Below are 20,021 nucleotides of genomic sequence, written 5' to 3'. Positions count from 1 at the left end.
AAAAAAAAGGAGCTCTCAAGAATCTTGAAAAAGGCCGAATTCTAAAATAGAATGTTCTCTAGAACAATAATTGCAACAGTTGTTAATTGTGATCAAACAATGAGAAATGGACTTTAGAGTGAGGTTATAGCCACTATCTTTCACCTGTGCGACCATTCTGATGTTTTAATACTACTGTCTGCTCCCTCCTTCATCATCCCTCCCACGTTGCTCCTCCTCTCTCTGCTTTTCCCATCATTCACTCTCTTTCTCTACACACTCCCTGTACACTCCCACCAAATCACATCTATCAACTCACCGCTTACAGTTTTATTTTTACCCCCAGCCTTTGTCTTTCACTGAGATTTACCTTTCTTTTTTCTGTACCAAAGCTGTATTTTGATTTAAAAACAAAGCATTTTTTTTTCAGATCAAGTGCATCAATACGCTGAGAATTGTTTTTGTTTTTGTTTTTTTTCCCCGTTGTTTAATTCACATTACTCTTTTTTTATCATGTGCCAGTGTCGCTGTTATTGTGTTATTATTTTCAGTCTTTTTTATTGCTTTTTTTTTGTCTTTTTTTGGTTTTGTTGTTTTGTTTTGTTTTGTTTGTTCGGTTTTGTTTTTATTGGATGTCAACTCTGGGTCTACATTTTAAGCTATCAATAATGGAGACATATATTTAAAAGCCACACGTGTGGTTTAGTTCTTGTTTTCGCCGGGTTACTACCTGGTATGAAACAGTTCCAGCTTTTTTAATTGCCTTAATTATGATACAATTACTAGAGAAGATGTTGTACTTTAGTATTATCATTGGTATTATTGCTACTGAACGATGATTTTTTTTTTTCTTCTAATTTTTTTTTTGGGAGATATAAAATGTTCAAAAACCTGAGAAGCCATCGTGAAGCCATCCTTTTTGACATTCAGGCTTGAATTGTACTTGGACGACAAAATTTTAGTTCACTCATCCAATCAGAGTTTCACATTTTCTCTGAAGAATACACCACATTCAGACGCACTCATACGTGAACGCCCACAAGAAGACATGGTGTGAAAGTTAACCTGACAACTGTTTGTGTGTGCAATGTTACAACAACTCTCTGCATATGGTGAACTGTCTGTTGTTAGTGCCAGTGATATATTGGTGTCTCTAAGTGGACAGGGAAAAAAAAAAAAATAGTGTAATTGTACTATGTTTCTGGGGTTTTCAAATGCGTGTGTTAGTAAGATTTATCTGAAGCAATATATATATACAGCGGACCTATGGTTTTCAGCTGGCCTTATATTAGTGAGCCAGAAAAGTTCATTTATTTTTTATGATGCTTACTGTAGTTACGTAGATGTACTGTGTTAATGTAACTTACTTGAATTGCCCCACGCACACCCCTAAAATCACACACACACACACACACACACCACACACACACACACACACACACACACACACATGCAAACTTACTGTAGGTTTAAATATACTGTACACTGCCAGCTGAGAATATTTGAGGTCTCAGTTTATTGCCTGTGTCTTTTATTCTACAATCACTAACGACACTTCCAAAGAACGAAAACACTCAGTGGAGAGTCAGGGTTTGTTTTTTGTTTTTTTTGTTTTTTTTAAGTGATAAAAAGTATGAAAAAAAAAATATGTTTAAAAAGAAACTCAACTGTAAATGATCACAAAAGCCACATATTGCCCAGAGTGTCGTTACACTAATAAAACCATGGATGTCCTGAACACGCGTCACATTGCCAGATGCAAAAATACACGACAGCTTTTAGTATTTGGTTCATTATTAAGTCGTCTGAATGTTTGAAAGCATTGTTGACACCTGATGGTTACAGTGAGCTAAAAACAACAAAAAAAAGGATGGGGTCAGCAGGTCAAAGGTCATTGAACAGGCTACTGAGCAAAGCTGAAAGCTTACCATGGTCACAGGGTCGTCGTGCTAGGTGACACAGAATTGTCTTGTGTCTATGTATTGATGTCACTATATATCTTAACTATAACGTGAAAACTGTTGTTGTCATAAGTGCCAATTAATCTTTTTTTTTTTTTTTTCGATCTGTAAAAAAAGAAGGAAAAAAAAGTTAATACACATATGTAAATCCGAAAGCTAAAATATTGAATCAATTATAGATTGTTTTTTCTTTGTATATTGTTGCTAATAATTTTGCATGGCCTTTCCTTTTTTTTTTTTTTTTTGGCCTCTTCAGAAACCGCTCTACGTGACACTTAAAACGATCTCTGCCATGTCTCGTGCTTCGGTATAATTATTCCTGTCGATACAATAACGGCTTTACAAAGGCGTCGCAAAACAGTTAAGCTGCAGGGTACAGACTGTGTCAGAAATGCTCACTCAGAGAGCTAAGCCTCAGCTGACGCTGCCTCAAGTGTAGTGCAATAAAATACAACACAATGGCCCAGCTCCCAAACTCCTTCTTCTCCTTCTTGGGTTTCCTCTTTCATTTGAGCTGATGAAGGCCAAAAGCTAAACGAATAGGAGTAATCCAGACAGAGGGACCTACCAGTCTGTAACGCCCATTTACGGAGCACAGCTCAGGAGGGGGAAGAGTTATGGGTGTTCTCTCAGAGTTTTGGAAATGGTGCCGAAATCCTGACCTTGATACTGATAATGCTGCAGGTTCTGAGATCTTACGTTTATGTAAAATAATAAAAAAAAAAAACAACAGAAAAACAAAATCCTCATAGACTTTCTACAAAATGTGAGACGTAGCGTGTTGTGAGGGTTGAAGAGGGGAAGCCATGCAAAAATGTCAATATAGATAGCGCTCACCTGATGCTTTACACAATGTGATTGTGCCCATCAAAGACTGATGATTTCCACCTGTGATATTTTGAATGTCCTTGTCACAAATACGTACCATTTTTATTTTTTAAAAAAAAAGGTAACCGTTTGTACGAGTTAAGATTTGAAAGATGTACGATCTTTGCTCATTCGGTAAACCAATCAAGACACAGTACAGAGGTTTCTACTGGATTTCTGATTTCTATAGATTTTATATGAGTTTAAATATGTATATTTAAAAAAAAAAAAAAAAAGAGAAAAATAAATCTATATATTATTCAAAAGACGATACCAGAGTGTGATCAATGTTGTTGGGATGCATGTGAAAATAAATGTTACCTCGTTTATTAAGATAAAGTGCTCACACAGAGGCAGTATAGACCTCATTAAAAACTAAATAAAAAAAGAGAAAACAAACTAAGGCACTGCATCGGGTAAATAGATATGTAACACCAACGGGTGAAAATTTCAATAGCACATTTTATTGACAAACCGAGACATCAGTTTCAACTCTCAGAGATGATTTCTCAGCGTATCTCGATGTAAACAGAAGAAAACAAGCAAACCCTCCTGCTTTTAAGAGGGGGTCTTACAGGGAGTACAAGGATCGCAATGATAATAACGTGTTTTCGTGGGGGGAGGCTGGGGGGGGGGGGTCATTCCACATTAGCTAACATTAATCAGACCACCATCGCTTTAAATGATTCTACGCAGTCATGTGCTCGGCCATGAGTAGCATGTGTGACAGGGTTCGCCAGATCTCTTTTGGTGACCAATCGAAAGGCAGGTACGGTGGTTTAACGGGTTAGTAGGTGAAATTGTGGATGTTGGTGGACATCTCCTCCTCTCAGTGCAAGGACCAGATGTAACACGGAACCTCCCTGGATCTTATAGTCTGCGGCCGTCTTTTCATCGTTCCTAAAGAGAAAACAGGAATGGCCCTTAGTGACACTCGGAGGACAGACAAACAGAAACAGGAAGGGAGGGATGGAGAAGAAAGAAAGAAAAAAAGAAAGAAAGAAAGAAAGAAAATACAGTACCAGTCAAACGTTTGGACACACCTTCTGATTCAACGGTTTTTCTTTATTTTATCATTTTTATTTTCTGCATTGTAGAACAACATTTTCTACATTGCAGAACAATGCCGAAGGCATCAAAACTAGGAAGCAACACGTATGGAATTATGCTGCGAGCAAGAAAAGCAGAAAGAAAGCATAATGTAGAAAATATTTTTAAAAAAAAGATCAAATAAAGAAAAACCCTTGAATGAGCACGTGTGTCCAACCGTTAGACTTGCACTGTACATTTCAACTTACATCTGTTTCCCACTGTAGATTAATCTTTGTTGCTGAGGTGGAATCCCCTCCTTCTCCTCCACTCTCTCCTTTATTCTTTCCACCTGTGCGACAAGCAGCATAAAAAACACATACAATAATCATATTTACCAGGGAACAGTTTATGCGGGGTATTAGACTGTATCGTTGCTGTGCTTTACAGCGAGAACAGCTGCAATTCCTGTTCAGCACGGGCCACTTCAGAGATGTATGAGCAAGTTATACAGTTATATATCTGTTATTTACAAAAGAACGTGAGTTCCCCCCCCCCCCGTTGGCTGGGAAGCTTACCTTGTCCGTTGGCTCTATGTCAATCTCAATTTCTTTACCAGTGAGCGTCTAAGAGAGAAAGAATCTTTCAGAAAGGGTATGACTATAACATGCAGGTTAAGACTCGGCCAGTAACAGATGCCTAAATGGGATTGAACAAATCCCACTTGAATGAAATATAAATTAACTTGATATGGAATGGCCACTGCTGCAGTATGCATCTTGAAGCTTGGGAGCTTGTAAACTATTCTATCAATGAGCTATACGTGCACTTAAATGTTGTTAGCTAAAAGGCTGAGTAATGACTGAGTAATGAGCGCGGCTAAGTATAGATATCGATATGTATGAAACTGCACATATGGTACTATCTTACCTTGACTTTAATCAACATGATGACTTATTCTGTTATAGCAATAAACGAAAATAACAGTTCTAACTTATACTTGTGGAAAAATCCAACAAAAGTGTCTCTGGGCTTAAAACAGTTTCTATCGCAAAACTGGAACCGGTGTTCCTGAGTTACGCGAAAACAATTCGTAGGGCTCGCTTTCCTGCGAATAAACGGTTCCGGAGGTTACAATCGGTATGTCTTAGAAATATAGCAAGGTTGTATTTTTTTCCCCCTTCTTCTTCTTGTTATTTTTAAAGTTATTTATTTATTTATTTACGATTAACAAACGCTATAAAATTTGCTTGATTTACACACTTAACAAGTCAAAATCTACAGTCGTTGAAAAGACTGGACTGGTTTGCAGTGCTGAATAAATGCCGGGTAGTCAAAGCGGCAGTGACGACAGCCATCAATAGAGTCGGCATTTTTGTAGTCCGTCCAGCATGGGCTCTCCTGCATACACTGAGAGACATTCAGGCAATATAACTACAGTCAAGGCACTACTGTAGAGAGCGGCACGACAAAATCCCTCTCTCACGAGCACCCGGAAGGACGGCTCAATAGCCTAATTTATACATTCCAGGAATCACGTTGCACGCGTCCCCTATAAGGGTAATGTTGAATTAAATTTATTATGGAAACTGTGATTCTCGGTGAGGCTGCACACCGCGAGAACCGAGTTGTCTTTTCCATGCATTTGAAAATGATTTAGCCAAATCAGTTCTTCAAGAATTATATGATATATTTCCTGCCTTTAACTACTCACGCGAGTTAGCTACGCTAACGATGTTTTTAGTCGAGTGCAATACATTTTTTTATTTTTTTATTTTTTTTGTAAGTGCGAATGAGATGTCATTAGAGTACAGTTCATCTCTTGATGCAGCTTTAATTACTGAGACTGGCTATTCATACATTTGTAGTATTCTCTCTCTCGCTCTCTTTCTCGCTTGCTGTCTCACTCTTTTATATAACTTTTCTCCCGCTGGGAACAGAGTGATTAGGAGGTTACAGAATAGCCCGAGTCATTTGTAATTTTCCACACAGAGGGAAATACTCTCAGCCTCAAAGACGTGAGCTCCTGCAGACATGCCTCGCATTGAGAACGACATAAAATTGGACTTCAAAGATGTCCTGCTACGCCCAAAACGCAGCACCCTCAAATCCCGCAGCGAGGTACAGTGGTAGCTCTGTATTTTTCAGTGAACCTTACTCTAAGGGCCTGTTGTTGGTTAGACCTTACTCTCTTCAACCTGCCTGAACTGTGCCTCCTATATTTACAGCCCGGTTTTGTCTTTTTCTATTCTTACACCTCCTTCATTACTCTCTCTCCTTTCAATCATTCCTGAACCCCATGATCTCAGGTGGACCTTACACGCAGTTTCTCCTTCCGGAATTCGAAGGGCAGTTACCATGGGATCCCAATCATCGCGGCCAACATGGATACGGTCGGAACCTTTGAGATGGCTACAGCGTTGTGTCAGGTACAGGAGCGCAACTGGGGTCTTCCGTGTTTCAGTGGAATGTTCCAGAATGGCACTTTACCTTTACTATCTGGACAACCAAAGATTTATACCAAGTGCCTTAGCCCTCAACGCTATCTGCTCTTCAAGTGTCAGGGAATGATGTTTTACTGCTGCTGTTGTAATTGCCTCATGAACTCCCTGACAGAGTTTCAAGCTAATGAAACTCTCTGACCTTAACTTCTGCTCTTTGCTCTTGCATGACGTTGGAGAAACACATTGCTTATACTTATACTTATGCTTATGCGTTTTTTTTAGGGTCCTCCATACTCCGCTGATGTTAACAAGCGTTTTAAAAATGTCCTTTTTTTCCTGCCCAGTTTTCGCTTTTTACTGCCATTCACAAGCATTACGCAGTGGACGAGTGGAAGGAATTTGCAGCACAACACCCTGAATGCGTACAGGTAAAGGATAGCTGTAGTGTTTGGTTTTTGTTTATTTGTGTTTACGAGGGACTGTTTCAGACAAACGATGGAAACTTCCAGATTCACTTTGTTTGGTGCGCTACAGTCCATACCCATCAGTGAAAATTTAGTGATTTTCTGCAACAAGTACACAAGCGTGCTCCCCCATTATCTCCTATTCCTCCGTCCCCTTGTGCGTTACAAATGATCACATGTATAAAGTTTTAACAAACCGACAAATAAATGATGTCATACATTTGTAATAGATAGTGTGCAGGACTATAGAGATGATTTTGAAGTCCTTCCATATTTAGGTCCTGCAGAAATTGTTTGCACAGTTTGGCATTACTCATCATAAACAATTCTCTCTCTCTCTCTCTCTCTCTCTCTCTCTCTCTCTGTCTCTCTCTTTGCAGAACGTGGCAGTGAGCACAGGCACGGGGGAGGGGGATTTTGAAAAGCTTAGTGCCATCATAGCGGCTGTACCTCAGATCCAGTACATTTGTGTCGACGTTGCTAACGGTTACTCCGAGCACTTTGTCCACTTTGTCAAAGATGTGCGACAGAAATTTCCGTCCCACACCATCATGGTAAGTGATTTTATCCTACATGGTTCCTATCCTAGACAGGAGCGTGTTTGAAAAGGGGGGGTAAGGAAGATAGGATTATGAATAAATGTGACGTGGAATGAGGCGGAGTGATGATAATGTTTATGACTGTGTTTTTTTTACTGCCTTACACAGGCTGGCAATGTGGTCACAGGAGAAATGGTAGAGGAACTGATTCTTGCTGGTGCTGACATCATCAAAGTGGGCATTGGACCGGGTGAGATTACCAAAGGGCACAAAAACAAACCATTGTGACTCCCTGTCTCTCTCTCTCTCTCTCTCTCACTCACTCACTCACTCACTCTCTCTCTCTCTCTCACTCACTCACTCACTCACTCACTCACTCTCTCTCTCTCTCTCTCTCTCTCTCTCTCTCTCTCGCTCACTCACTCACTCACTCTCTCTCTCTCTCTCTCTCTCACTTACTCTATGTCCACACTTTCTCGTTTCTCTCTCTGCAGGCTCTGTGTGTACCACGCGTAAGAAGACGGGAGTGGGCTACCCCCAGTTGAGTGCTGTCATTGAGTGTGCTGATGCTGCCCACGGCCTGGGAGGACACATCATCTCTGTGAGATGCTCTCTATGCACAATTTTTCTGCATGCGTCATATCTGTGAGCTAAATATCAGAAACGAGGGAATGGAATTTACATCATATCATCGCAGATTCGATTAAATCGCATTGAAATTTCGCAACAGCACAATTTCATTTAGACACAAAGTGTGGCTTTGCATAATTCCCTAATCCAAGCTGTAAGCACAATGGCACTCTTCAGTTTGCTCTGTCTGTTTGTTTATTCTGTTCATTCTCCCTTGCTCAGGATGGTGGATGTACCTGCCCAGGCGATGTTTCCAAAGCTTTTGGTGAGTTTTAGCCTTTTCAAAGCCTCCACGAACAACATATCCCTTAGCTTATTTGAGCTTGTAGAGATTGATTAATTTCATTACTGTGAAGAGAGCGTCTGCCCCTCTGTAGGCCAGTATGTGATTGGCTGAGCTTTGTGATTGACAGGTGCGGGGGCGGACTTTGTGATGCTTGGTGGAATGCTGGCTGGTCACTCTGAGAGTGGAGGTGAAACCATTGAGAAGAACGGGAAGAAATATAAACTCTTCTACGGCATGAGCTCTGACACAGCTATGAAGAAACACGCTGGGGGCGTGGCTGAGTATAGGTGAGAGGCGGAGCCTAACGTCAGAAGGCTCTTATTTTAAAAACGCTCCAAGATGGAGTAGGGCTGTTCAGCTTCGGTCTTCTAATCCAGAGTTATTAAGCATTTCCACCGCCAACTCTCTAATTAAAGATTAGCACTGGGAATGAAGTGGTCCCCTCCCCCTCACGATTTCACCTATCGAATTGTTATGGAGAGAACAAGGCCTCTGAATTCAAAGTATGGTGTTGAACAGCCCAAAGTCGGAGATGTATCTTCTCTCTGATGGTAATGAGATGTTTATACATGTAATGTTTGTTATTACAGGTAATGGTCGGTTACTACAGGATGAAAGTGCTGTATTATGTAACTATGAAAAAAAAGTGATATATTACCAGTGGATGCTGATTTTAATATGAGTGACATTTGTGGCTTCATGGTTTTTGAAGGCCGAGTCTTTGTTTGTAAAGGTGTTAAGCGTTGTGAAAGAAATGTTGCACGGCAAGTTCCAGAAGCGCCTGTGGGTGATGAAAACGCAAGCAAATCCATGTAAATGAACCTAACGCTTCACCTCAAAGGCCAAATGTCGCTCCCTTGAGAGTCTGAGATTATTAGGATGTCTGTTCATCCAGGGGTGATTATTCCCAGCCTGCCAGTAAAGCAGGATTATCTGAAATCCATCCCTCTTTCCAGAGCTTCGGAAGGGAAGACGGTTGAGGTGCCTTTTAAGGGCCCCGTGGAGGTGACGGTTCGAGACGTCCTGGGCGGCGTGCGTTCCACCTGCACCTACGTCGGGGCCGCCAAACTGAAGGAGCTGAGTCGTCGCACCACCTTCATCAGGGTAACCCAGCAGCTCAACACCGTGTTCGGCAATGACAGCTAGGCCGCCCACCCCCCCCGGTCTCAGTCCAGGCCTAGCTGGCTTGAACAACCTGGGTCAAATATGCATTTGAAACATTCCAATGACGGCATCATTCTCAGAATTCATACGTAAACCTCTGATGTTTGTTCTTTTGCGTAGTTAGTGGAGGTCAGTTGTGTAAGTCAGAGTAGAACCATTAAAACTTTCATTAAACATTAAAACATTGCTTCTCCTTACGGTGGGTGGATCAGAGGCAAAGCAGAGGAAGGCATGTCTGAGAGTTTGGCAAGGAGAGAAAGTTATTCAGATAGTCCGAATGCATATTCGACCCAAGTCTGTTGTCACGGTTTACGCCGGACGAAGAGAGGCCAAACTGAGTTTGATGGATTTTTTTTTTTCTTTTTGTTTCTTATTTCTTTTTTCCAGGATACTGTTTGTGTGACTCACACACAAGCCTGATGTCTTTTTTTTTTTTTTTTTTTTTGGTAGTGTTTATTATGGGATTGGGATAATAATGGGCTCAGAAACCGTTGCTAAGGCCATCAAATGACCATAATGCTCATTACCTCCACACTCTTCTATCCGCTTCTGTTTTTTCTTTTTTCTCTGTCTGTTCGTCTCTTTTTTCATAGCTACATGTTGTCACAACTCAAATAACGGTTCTCCACATTCCCACAATGATCAGATATGTCTTAACTTGAATTTAGTTTGGGCTTTAAAATCTACTCACTCCTTATTTCATGTTTAACTTAGCGTGTTGATGCGTTCTGTGCGTGAAATTGAAGTTACAGCGGTCTGATTATACACTCATAAGTCTAAAACAAATGTACTCAACTCCTTAATTTTCTGTAATGATATAGATTTTGCTGTAGTCCTTTCGACATATTTTACAAGAATGTACGCTATGTTACACAGGAAACGAATACTCAACACCATTATTATAAGTTATTTACTTCATTCGAGGTGAGATGGAGTTTCAGTTGGTTCGCAGTTGGCTGAACTGTCGTTTCTAAATGCAGTGTACTGAATGCAACCACACACAGTACGTCCTGGGAAAAGGCCTTTTATTCTACAGTGTCCACTGAATTTTAAGATGCATATTTCTGTCTTAAATTTGCCTTAGACCAAACCTGTAATAGAGCCTTATGTTTTTTTCACTCGAATTATGTCAGCTTGCTTAAACCTTTTAACTGAAAGACTATAAACGTTTAGATTGTGTTACACTTTAGCCATTTTAATGGTTTTTAACTGACAGTTTTTCCGGTGGAGCGACTTTTTATGTAGTATTTATTCCTAACTTGGACCAAATATTAATAAAAAAAATGATTATATACATTTTTTTCCCCAAATGGGTTGTGTCAGAAGTCGAATCTAGTATGCACTGATAAAGAGGTTTGAGTGACTGGCTGTCAGGATTGAATGACTGACTGTCACCTGGCAACCATTTCAAGGTTTTGTAACGGGGTTAAAATCCAGGGATAATGAGAATTCCTTGTAGATGTTTGAGCCTGACACATTGTCAGAGTGAACAGTTTGTATTTCTGCACTTCAAAAGAAGAAAAAACAATGGTCATAACTCGTTAGTATTGAAGGTGTTTGTATTTGAAGTAGTATTTGAAAGCCCTAAATGTCAATGATTTTGCTGCTTGCTAGCTATTTACGTTTTCTAATAGACCATATCCATACTACCTTAGACTTTTTTCACAGCGGTCTTTATTGCCTATGTATTTCACAAATCCTAAGACTGATATATAAACACCATGCAGTCAGTATTCAGTTTTAGTGTGTTTTAAACGGTTTGAAATATTTCATGGTTGGACTCTTTGTGTTGTCAGAGGATTGACTGGCCATGACTGATCTAATGCAACTTCTGTTCATTATACTGAGATTACAACTTAATGGTTATTTGTTGAAACAGGAGGCACTGCAGTTTTCCATGTTTTCACCATCATTTAATTATGCTGTTGTTGTTGGGTTTTTTTTGTTGTTTTAGTGTCATATTTACAAACTGATTTGGAGGGCATTTTGAGTCTGGAGGATCTGTAAGGATTTTATTTTTTACCCTGTTATGAATGACTAGTATTTTGTTTCTTTCTTTTTTTTTTTTTTCAAACGCTTTTGAATGCGTTTCCTTTGTCATGCTTCAGTCTTGTCTGTGATCATCAATAAAAATTATTCAAAAAATGTACGTTTCAAAATTTCTGTTATTGCCAGATCGTAATTGTGGGACTGGCCCAAAGGTGGGCCCACTGACTTTAGGTTGTGCAAACCAAAGATAGCCAACATTAGATGAGAGGGCTGTTTTAACCCAGAAGTTTGACATTACCCTTTCACGGATTGAGGATTCTGTGAGAAAATATACCCATTTATTTTATGCCCTAAAGTTATTCCTTAATCTTAAAAATCTAATTTGAAGAAAGGCGGAATTGTGATATTCAATCCTAATCCAGGACTGTCAAAATCTTCTCCGTAGCTTCAAAGGCTACGTGAACAGCCTCGCAAATCAACACCACATTCCACAGTGACGACATGCTCACTAGAAGCTTGGAGGTTGATCCTTCCAGAATTTTCTGTTTTTTCTCCCCCTCACCCAACTTCTGTGCCTCTGGTTCTCCCATTCCCTGTCAGAAACACAGTCAGATCCCCTTTTGGCATTTGACACATTTCCTGCAGCGCGGTGGGCAGTTGCTTCATATTTTGATGTGGACGACTCTCTTCAGTGGCTAAAAACACACACACACACACACAGGACCAAAACAGTTTTCTGTGGACTAGCAACTCAGTAATTTCTGTACAAAAGGCTCTGTAAGTTGTCTCCCTTCCTCTACAACTAAGAGATCCTGTCTTTTGTATTTCACTGTTTGAAGAGTTGAATCCTCTTTCTTATTTCTTTTTCTCCAGGCTGTGCGTCCGTTCTTCTTGTTTTGTAGTTGTTTGTCATTGATTTCTGTTTATTCTTGACATGGTTTTCTTGGCCTTTTTGTTTTCTCAGTATGATTAAACTTACGTGTTGCAATTTGAAACATTCTCTTGTTATAATCTTTCTTTATTAGATTAAACATGGCTTTCATTTTCACATTTTATCTCTCAATGGTTCTCTAAGCAATTTAACACACAGTACAGTCCACAGGAAAACACCTTGTCATGATACTCATTTCAAAGCAGTGAGACAAAACGGGATGTTCATATTACATCAAATGGATTGCAACCAAACAACATCAAATACTACATCATCAACATGTATTATTTGCATTTTAACAATTATTCAAATATCTACCCCTCCACGGACAAGTTTTGAAAATATATTGAAAAAAAACCTCTACAAGCACTGTAAATTTACTCATAAGAAACATTAACCTGTTTTCTAAAGCTACTTTGATTAAGTGGTCATTATATTACCTGTAAATTATTGTGGTTCGAGACCCAATGTTAGCAGTGCCGTTTGCATTACTTAATATCTCCTAAAGGTCTGTAAAAAACCTCACTTGTCTCTCTCAATCGAAAACCGAAAACTCGTTGAAAACTCATAAATCATATCCTTTGTAGTCTTGATTGCACACATGACGCCTTTAAAACAGAACTGAAGTCTGTATTACTCTCAACTCTGGCGTTTACAGTGACACCAGGCCTCAGGCTTACTCGTTCAGGAGTTCACAGAATATCTCAGTGTATGGTGTACCACGCACCAATGAGCAGTGACAAACCTCACGATTCCTTCCTCTGATCTGTATCGTTCTACACGCATGTGGAATTCCACATGGGCATTTCCACGCCTGGCCTGGCTCTGGTGTTTGCGCATACGCTATATTCTGATGAGGTACGTAGACATTCTTATTCTTCCCTGCCTCCAGCTTAACAAAAGGGCATAGATTAGAATAATATTTTACTTGGATTGTGCCCAACTCAATTCCCTCAAAGTCTTCGTCTCTGCTATGAAAATGTAGGGCCATTTGCCCAAGGAAAATTGAAGTATTCTGGGACGTCACTTCGCGCATGCTCTGTGGTGCTGAAACACTGAGGACATCAATAGTGGTTTCACAGGGGCCAATCGCCGGTCTCAATCGACCATGGCGCGTTCCATGCTCTTGGTATTCTACTGTGCACAGAGATGAGAGCTTCTGATTCTGCCATTTGAGCCCATGGACAAAGTCATTTCCGAAATTATCACGTCTGCCATTTTCATCACACAGACCAATGCTCCAGTCACAGTGATCGGAGAGTTTTACAACCCAGCGAAGATTTCCGTCTCTGCTGTTCTGTTCACATAGCACTGTATGACTGGGACATGAAGTTGAAGCATTATAAAACAATGTTCTGTGGTCTCTGGACAAAGACATACCTGGTCCCAGTGTATTCGGGTCAAATGTGATCTTTGACATGGGTAAATCAGGCATGTGGTATTTTTTAGGATCAACCAGGGCAATAAAATTACATTTCAACTGTTTTATATGCTTCACAATATTGTCTTCACTCTGCCGGATTTTCAGGATCAGCTGGTTTTGGTCGATATCAGACTCCAGACCTTCTCGAAGATCCACGGCACGAGCCTTCTCCAGAGCTTTGTGCACGCCGGCAAACGTTTGCAAAAAGGCAAACGCATCTTCCTCTGTCAGGATTTTCTGAACAGCCTCACGCGCAGTTTGAACTGTTCCTAGACGAGCTGAGACGGAGCTCTCCACAGGTGTCAGGACCAAATGCCTCAGAGAAGATACCTCCTCTAATATCTCAGATGTAGATTCGTTCAGGCTTTTCTTCTGTTCCCTCTCCCATCCCCCCAGTTTCTGGCTTTCGTTGTCACAACCTGCACCGCCATTTTGGACTTTTAGTTTGCCATGTCTTTGAGCTCCTGCTCTGTCTGTCTCCGCCCCTCACCTGTACCTGTTTGTCTCATTATTAACCTTGTTTAGTTTCAACCAATCCTGTGTTGCCCTGTTCAGTTCTCCTTCTATTTAAGTCCTAGTGTTTGCCTCGTCCATTGTCTATCGTTGTTTGTGTATTTTGCGCACTGTCATGCTGCACCTTTTTGTTATTGGCTTTTGTTATTAGTTTGCACTTGTATTTTGGTCTTCATTTTAAGTAAAGTCTTCCGTTTGCCACCTTCAACCATCGTGTCTTGCACTTGGGTCCTGCACCACACCACCAGTGTGACATTCGTGTTCTTTCTCGGTCATTTCCCTCAAGGCAGCTCTTAAACTGTCACCAAGCTCCTGATGTGCTGCAGCTAAGGTCTTCATGTTGTGCAGTCGATGTTTGTCCTCAATGGCGCAGGAAACACAGACGCAAGCATGGTCATCCAAACAGTAGTACTCCAAAAGCTTTCCGTGGGTCGGACACTTGCTGGCCCCTAGCCCAGTAGCCCCAGATGCTGTGGGTTGGGTCAGAGGATGAGTCTGCAAGAGGACCGGAGTGGTCAGATGGACCTGGAGGTGTTCAGCGCACATGGAGATCTCACATTTGAGACAGGTCTTGAGTGCCGGAGTTTTTACCTTCACGCACACGTCACACATTACCTGCGTACCCACTGAAGAGGCCTCAGAGAAAGAAGACATGTTTGTCGAAGTCTGTCACAAGTCCACTCCTTATGATTTCCTCTCCCTTGAGTTTCTCACTCCTTTGTATCACAATGGGTTTTTCTGGGTTTTTTTTTTTTGGTGTTGTTTGTTTTTTCTGTCTTTTTCTGCTTGTGGTTTACTCTTCTTTTTCACCCCTTCCTCTTCTAATTGACCTCCTCAGATTAATATTCTTTGATCCAAGTTGTCTCTTCTCTTCTGCTGTGATTTGGGAGAACAACTGTCCTTTCTTCCCTCGTCACTTCTCTGAGTTTAGTTAAAGTACATACCTCAAAGTGACCTTTGAAAGCTGAGCTTTGACGTTCATCAAGATAATAGAGACAAGAATCATAAATTAAGCTATTTATGGGTAAGGGGGGCCAAGCAAAACAGTTCTTTGACCATATCCAGTTGGTATTTGATAATTTGTTGTTCTGTCATGAACTGGAGGGGAGATTGAGTGCGTTTGCAGACAAACTCAACATTGATTTAAACAGAATTCAACCATGGAATACAGAGACCAGGATTAAGACAGACACAGGATACAGAGCAGAACTGAGAAGGGACAGGACACAGAACACAGAACAGTTGTAACAAAGGTTTTAGGAATGTGATATAAAAGTCAGGTTGGGTACATTCCACACTAAGGGAACAGCACAATGCAGAAGGTCTTTATACAAACTGAAAGGGAGACTAGATTGAAAAAAAAGGGTGAAAAACATAATTGAATAATGGAGCTAATTAGATCTAGGCAAACAAGGCTGTGACTATACGATAAAAACAAAACATTAGACGGCCAGCAGAGGCGGGAGTGAGAGCAAGGGGTGTTACCTGTTCACACAGTTCTTAAAACTATTTCTCTTAGTTCTGAATGAAATATAATTCCCATGTTTCATACTTTTAACAGGACGCGTTCTGTATAATGCAATATGACAATATTAGGTGATGTTACATATAGTTTGACAGCTGTTTTCCAGGGTTTATTTTACCTTTTTAAACATTATTTTCCAGATTTGCATTGTTTTACATTTTACATGATCTGCCTGGACTGTGGAAAGCTGGACAATCTTAACACAACCCAGCCGTCTCCACTATTCACGTATGTCTAAATCGGATGTGTTTGCGTATTACCCACTGTGGTTTAGGTGGATGTGTGTCATGTATATCACCAGAGGGTGGAGACAGACACTGAATATACTGAGCCACTGGGACTCACTTAAAGAGAGCACAATGAGGGGACACAAACTGGGTAATCGCGACAGAGTTTGAGAAGTTTTGAAAAAAACTTGCCATGCAATAATCTGAGTTATGTATTGCATGGAGAGGATGCCAGCTTCTGATATTGTTGCTTAGGTTTATGGTGGCTCAAATAAACAATACTTGAACTTTCTGATGAAATTGATCAGATCAATATTCACATATATGATGAAGGTCAAAGTGAATTTCAAAATGGACAGGATATTGTCACAAAAAAAACAAACAAACAATCAAAAAAAACCCTCTAAAAACAAATATCTAATATCAACTGTTTGGAACATCACTGACAGGGAATTACAGAGGCAAAAGGACGATAAGCAGCTGAAAATTTTGCTGTCTACAGAAATGTTAGAAGTTCACAATATGTTACGAGAGAGTGGTGACAAATCGGATATGTTATACTGCACACATGCTGCAAACTCTTGCGTGGAAGTCTTAACAGTGAGAGGTGAAAAGAGCTGGCACTTCAGCCTCCACTTTTGCAGTGTGTGGGCAAGCAGGAGTGTGTGTATGCCAGTGTAGAGAGCGGCTTGGCTTTTTCTCCAGGAGACACAAGTCCTCCTGCCCATCCTCAGGGCCGTATCTCTCACTCTCCACCTCGCTTCATAAACACTAATAGTTTCCTCAGTCTTCTTTTATACCCGAGTATAAACTGAGCTTTGTGATTTTTGAAACCAAGTCTCTGCCATTCACAAGCTCACCTGAGTGTGAAAACCCCGGTAGTCACTGTGTCTAAAAATAGTAAAACCCGCTGTAATACACCTTCTGGGTTCTGTGTTAGCCCAGTGTGTCACACACATACTAAATTTAAGAAGCATTTTAAGAATCTTTTCACTCGTCATTAAATTGATATGCAGCCAGTATTCCTCTGAAGTTTGCTAAATGATTAAAATATTATGCAGTTATTCACATAATTTGATGGTTATCAAAAAAAAATATTGAATATGTAGCTATATGTGTGAAATAAACGCATTGTTAACATTTGGCAGATAGTACTTTATTTATTCTCTTATTAAGGATTATTGTTCCGTATTCTTTTCCCTTTATTTATTCATCTATTTATTTATTTATTTTGCATTTTTCCCAGATTTTTGTGATATTCTGTACTTTTTGTCAGATTAATTTGAATGTATTTCCTCAGTCATGCTGTGGCTTGCCAAGGAAGTAACACTTTCACACTTTTCTCAAGATTTCATGGAGGGAGAAGACAAAGGGAACACAGTTTATTTTTCTTAGTTAGACAAAGCTTTAATGAAGAAATAAAATACTTTGGCCCAATGTTTTGCATTTTTTAAATAATTTTGCTTTATATGGAAATGATCACAGGAATCTCTTTACATTCCTCACAGCCACAAAACAACAAATGAATATTTAAATTAAATGGTTTTTTGATTTAAAAAAAAAAAAAAAAAAAAAACTTGTCTCAGAGAAAATTAAAAATACAAAAGGTTCACTTCAGACCAGGTTTGTAAAGCAATCAGTTTCCATTCCAGCAGTGAAATTTCTAAAAATATTGCAACATTAAAAACAAGATAAATTAATTCATAAACAGCATCAATCTGTTTCTCTCTCTCTCTCTCTCTACTGCTGTGATTAAAAATCACTGTTCTAGATTATTCTAGTCTGAATTTTATATAGAATCAACCAGCTTTTTAGCTCAATACATTCATTATGAAGCATGTCTGTCAACTGTTTAAAACAGTTTTAGTAGGAAAGTGCACATCCAGTTGCATCATACGAGGCAAATTCTGATGCAAACCATAAAGCAGGCTACCATTTATATTCATCCAAAAATCTACATTTAAAGCACAGCATCAGCGAGACAGCAGAGTCATAACATTACCATTTATATTCATCCAAATCTACATTTACTCATTATTCTGTACATTTTCTTCCAGTCCCTGTGCCATCTCTGGTTTATTTGCCTCAGACAGTGGACGAATATGACCACTGCAATTCTTCAAAAAGGAGCTCTTTGGTTGCTCTAAACTGTCATAATTCAACAGCAACTGCTGGAGATTAGGACTTCTGTAGTCTGCTAAAAAGTCAGCAGTCCTGAACTCCAGAGGCTGCTTACTCCTCTATCAGTTCACAGAATATCTCTGTATGTGTCTTTGAGTTGGACCCATAGTGACGATGTGCCATTCTGTCAGAAGGATCAGGACATTTAGTGGTTACAGTGTCCAGAGCAACAAAAGGGAATAGCACCTCATTTCTGTCTAACTGAATTTCGCACAGTTGAATTCCCTGCCTGTGTCTGTCTCTGCTGTAAAAGGACAAAACTTGAGATTCAGAATCCCAGAACACCTCTATTTTTCTCGGGCGGAGGGCCTTCACTGGTTCATCACCAGAAAAACTGGGAATGTTGATGGGACTAACAGAAAGATGATACGTTTGTCCTGTACTACTATGAACTCCCTTTCCCTTGACACAGTTATCACACTTTTGAGTCATGCGGCATTCTGTGTTAAGACATGACAGTGTTTCCTTTTCCCACTTCAAACCATGGACAATATGATTGTCTTTACTACGTAGGCCAATGCTCCAATCACAATGCTCAGTGAGCTTCACAATCCAGTGAAGGTTCCCCCCATCACTGGTGTTCTGTTTACAGAAGACTGTAGATCTCTGGATGGTATATGTGTTTGAGGGATGATAAAACAAAGTCTTTAGGTCCACGGACACAGACATTCTTTCTCTAACTGTGTTTGGATCAAAGGTGATTTCTGACAGTGGAATTTGTTGGTGATCAGGATCAATTAGGGCTAGAAAGTTACCTTGCAGTTGCGACATGTGTTCTCCAATCCTGTCTCCACTTTCCCAGACCTTCAGAATCATCTTATCACGATTAGCACCAGGTTCCAGACCTTGTCTGAAGTCCACAGCATGAGCCCTCTCTAGAGCTTCTTGGACACCAGCAAACTTTTCCAAGAAGACAGATATGCGTTCCTCTGTAAGAATATTCTTGACAGCTTCACGGGCAGTTTGGATCGCTTCGATGCGGGAGGACACGGAATTCTGCACGGCAGTCAGGACCATATCCCTCAGTGACGATACTTTTTCCAAAAGCTTGGAGCTGGAAGCTTCCAGCTTCTTCCTTTGTTTCTCCTCCCGGTTTCCCAGTTTCCGGCTCTCTGGCTCCCTCTTGTTCAGCTCCTTCAGCTCAACCTCTAGTTTTTCAACCAGCTCTTTGTAAGCGGCGGGCAGGGTCTTCATGTTGTGAAGTCGATGCTTGTCTTCAACGGCACAAGACACGCAAACACAGATGCAGTCATCCAAGCAGTAGTATTCCAGAAGCTTTCCATGGGCTTTGCACTTGCTGGCTCCTAGTGCAGTGGCCCCAGTCACTGTGGCTTCAGTCAGCGGGTGTGTCTGCAAGAGGACTGGAGTCGTCAGGTGGTGCTGAAGGTGTCGAGCACACATGGAAATCTCACATTTGAGACAGGTCTTTAGAGCGGGTGTTTTTACCTCCACGCACATGTCACACATCACCTTTGCAACCTTTAGTGGAGTGTCGGCAGCAACCGAGCAGTCCGTCCCAGTCCGTCCTTCAGGAGCGCCTCGTTTTCTCATATTTCTCGCCCTTAAGGGTTGATTTTCTCTTCTTCTTTTAGACTTGAAAGTTCTCATGCCTTGTGGCAGGCTTTTTTTAAGCTGCTGCCTCCTTACTTCTAATTTTTCCGCTGGCTGTGAGTCTCCCTTTGCTCTTTTAGTTTTCTCTCCGGGCAGTTTATTTCTTATCCTTCCACCTCTTGAACAGCTCGTCATCTCACACTGCTGAACAGTCTATGCGGTTTCACATGGGAGAACAACTGTAGTTAAGAGCAACCTTTGGCGGCTGAGTTTTTTTTCTCACTTTACCAAGCTATAAAGTAATAAAAAAAACTGATA

At 40.5% G+C, this 20,021-nt stretch overlaps 2 protein-coding genes across 2 annotated transcripts; one reads left to right on the top strand and one right to left on the bottom strand.

Annotated features, from left to right (window-relative positions):
• Positions 1–3,249: 3,249 nt before the first annotated feature.
• nedd8 (NEDD8 ubiquitin like modifier) lies at positions 3,250–4,896 on the bottom strand. The gene is made up of 4 exons (XM_030780269.1): positions 4,767–4,896; positions 4,415–4,462; positions 4,106–4,188; positions 3,250–3,707 (listed from the first exon to the last, which is right to left on the bottom strand). Exons 1-4 carry the CDS (start codon positions 4,782–4,784, stop codon positions 3,587–3,589), a joined length of 270 nt encoding a protein of 89 aa, XP_030636129.1. The 5' UTR covers positions 4,785–4,896; the 3' UTR covers positions 3,250–3,586.
• Positions 4,897–5,376: 480 nt separating this feature from the next.
• Positions 5,377–9,375, top strand: gmpr2 (guanosine monophosphate reductase 2). Its single transcript, XM_030780495.1, has 10 exons — positions 5,377–5,396; positions 5,829–5,957; positions 6,146–6,265; positions 6,625–6,708; positions 7,125–7,298; positions 7,452–7,533; positions 7,778–7,884; positions 8,136–8,178; positions 8,327–8,486; positions 9,156–9,375. The coding sequence occupies exons 2-10, from the start codon at positions 5,871–5,873 to the stop codon at positions 9,343–9,345; spliced, it is 1,047 nt and encodes a 348-aa protein (XP_030636355.1). The 5' UTR covers positions 5,377–5,396; positions 5,829–5,870; the 3' UTR covers positions 9,346–9,375.
• The last annotated feature ends 10,646 nt before the right edge of the window (positions 9,376–20,021 follow it).

Source organism: Chanos chanos, chromosome 7 (assembly GCF_902362185.1).
Source record: "Chanos chanos chromosome 7, fChaCha1.1, whole genome shotgun sequence".
Lineage (NCBI taxonomy): Eukaryota > Metazoa > Chordata > Actinopteri > Gonorynchiformes > Chanidae > Chanos > Chanos chanos.
Note: the sequence above shows the minus strand (reverse complement) of the source record. Positions and strands in the feature narration are given on the sequence as shown.

What these genes read in the sequence shown, in the direction of transcription:
- gmpr2 (XM_030780495.1), top strand. Translation starts at nt 5,871, where the DNA reads ATGCCTCGCATTGAGAACGACATAAAATTGGACTTCAAAGATGTCCTG. An exon ending in CAAAGTGGGCATTGGACCGG is followed by an intron (nt 7,534 to 7,777) that starts GTGAGATTACCA and finishes CTCTCTCTGCAG; the next exon opens with GCTCTGTGTGTACCACGCGT. An exon ending in CGATGTTTCCAAAGCTTTTG is followed by an intron (nt 8,179 to 8,326) that starts GTGAGTTTTAGC and finishes TGTGATTGACAG; the next exon opens with GTGCGGGGGCGGACTTTGTG.
- nedd8 (XM_030780269.1), bottom strand. An exon ending in ACATAGAGCCAACGGACAAG is followed by an intron (nt 4,189 to 4,414) that starts GTAAGCTTCCCA and finishes CTTGTCGCACAG; the next exon opens with GTGGAAAGAATAAAGGAGAG. An exon ending in ATCTACAGTGGGAAACAGAT is followed by an intron (nt 3,708 to 4,105) that starts GTAAGTTGAAAT and finishes TTTTCTCTTTAG; the next exon opens with GAACGATGAAAAGACGGCCG.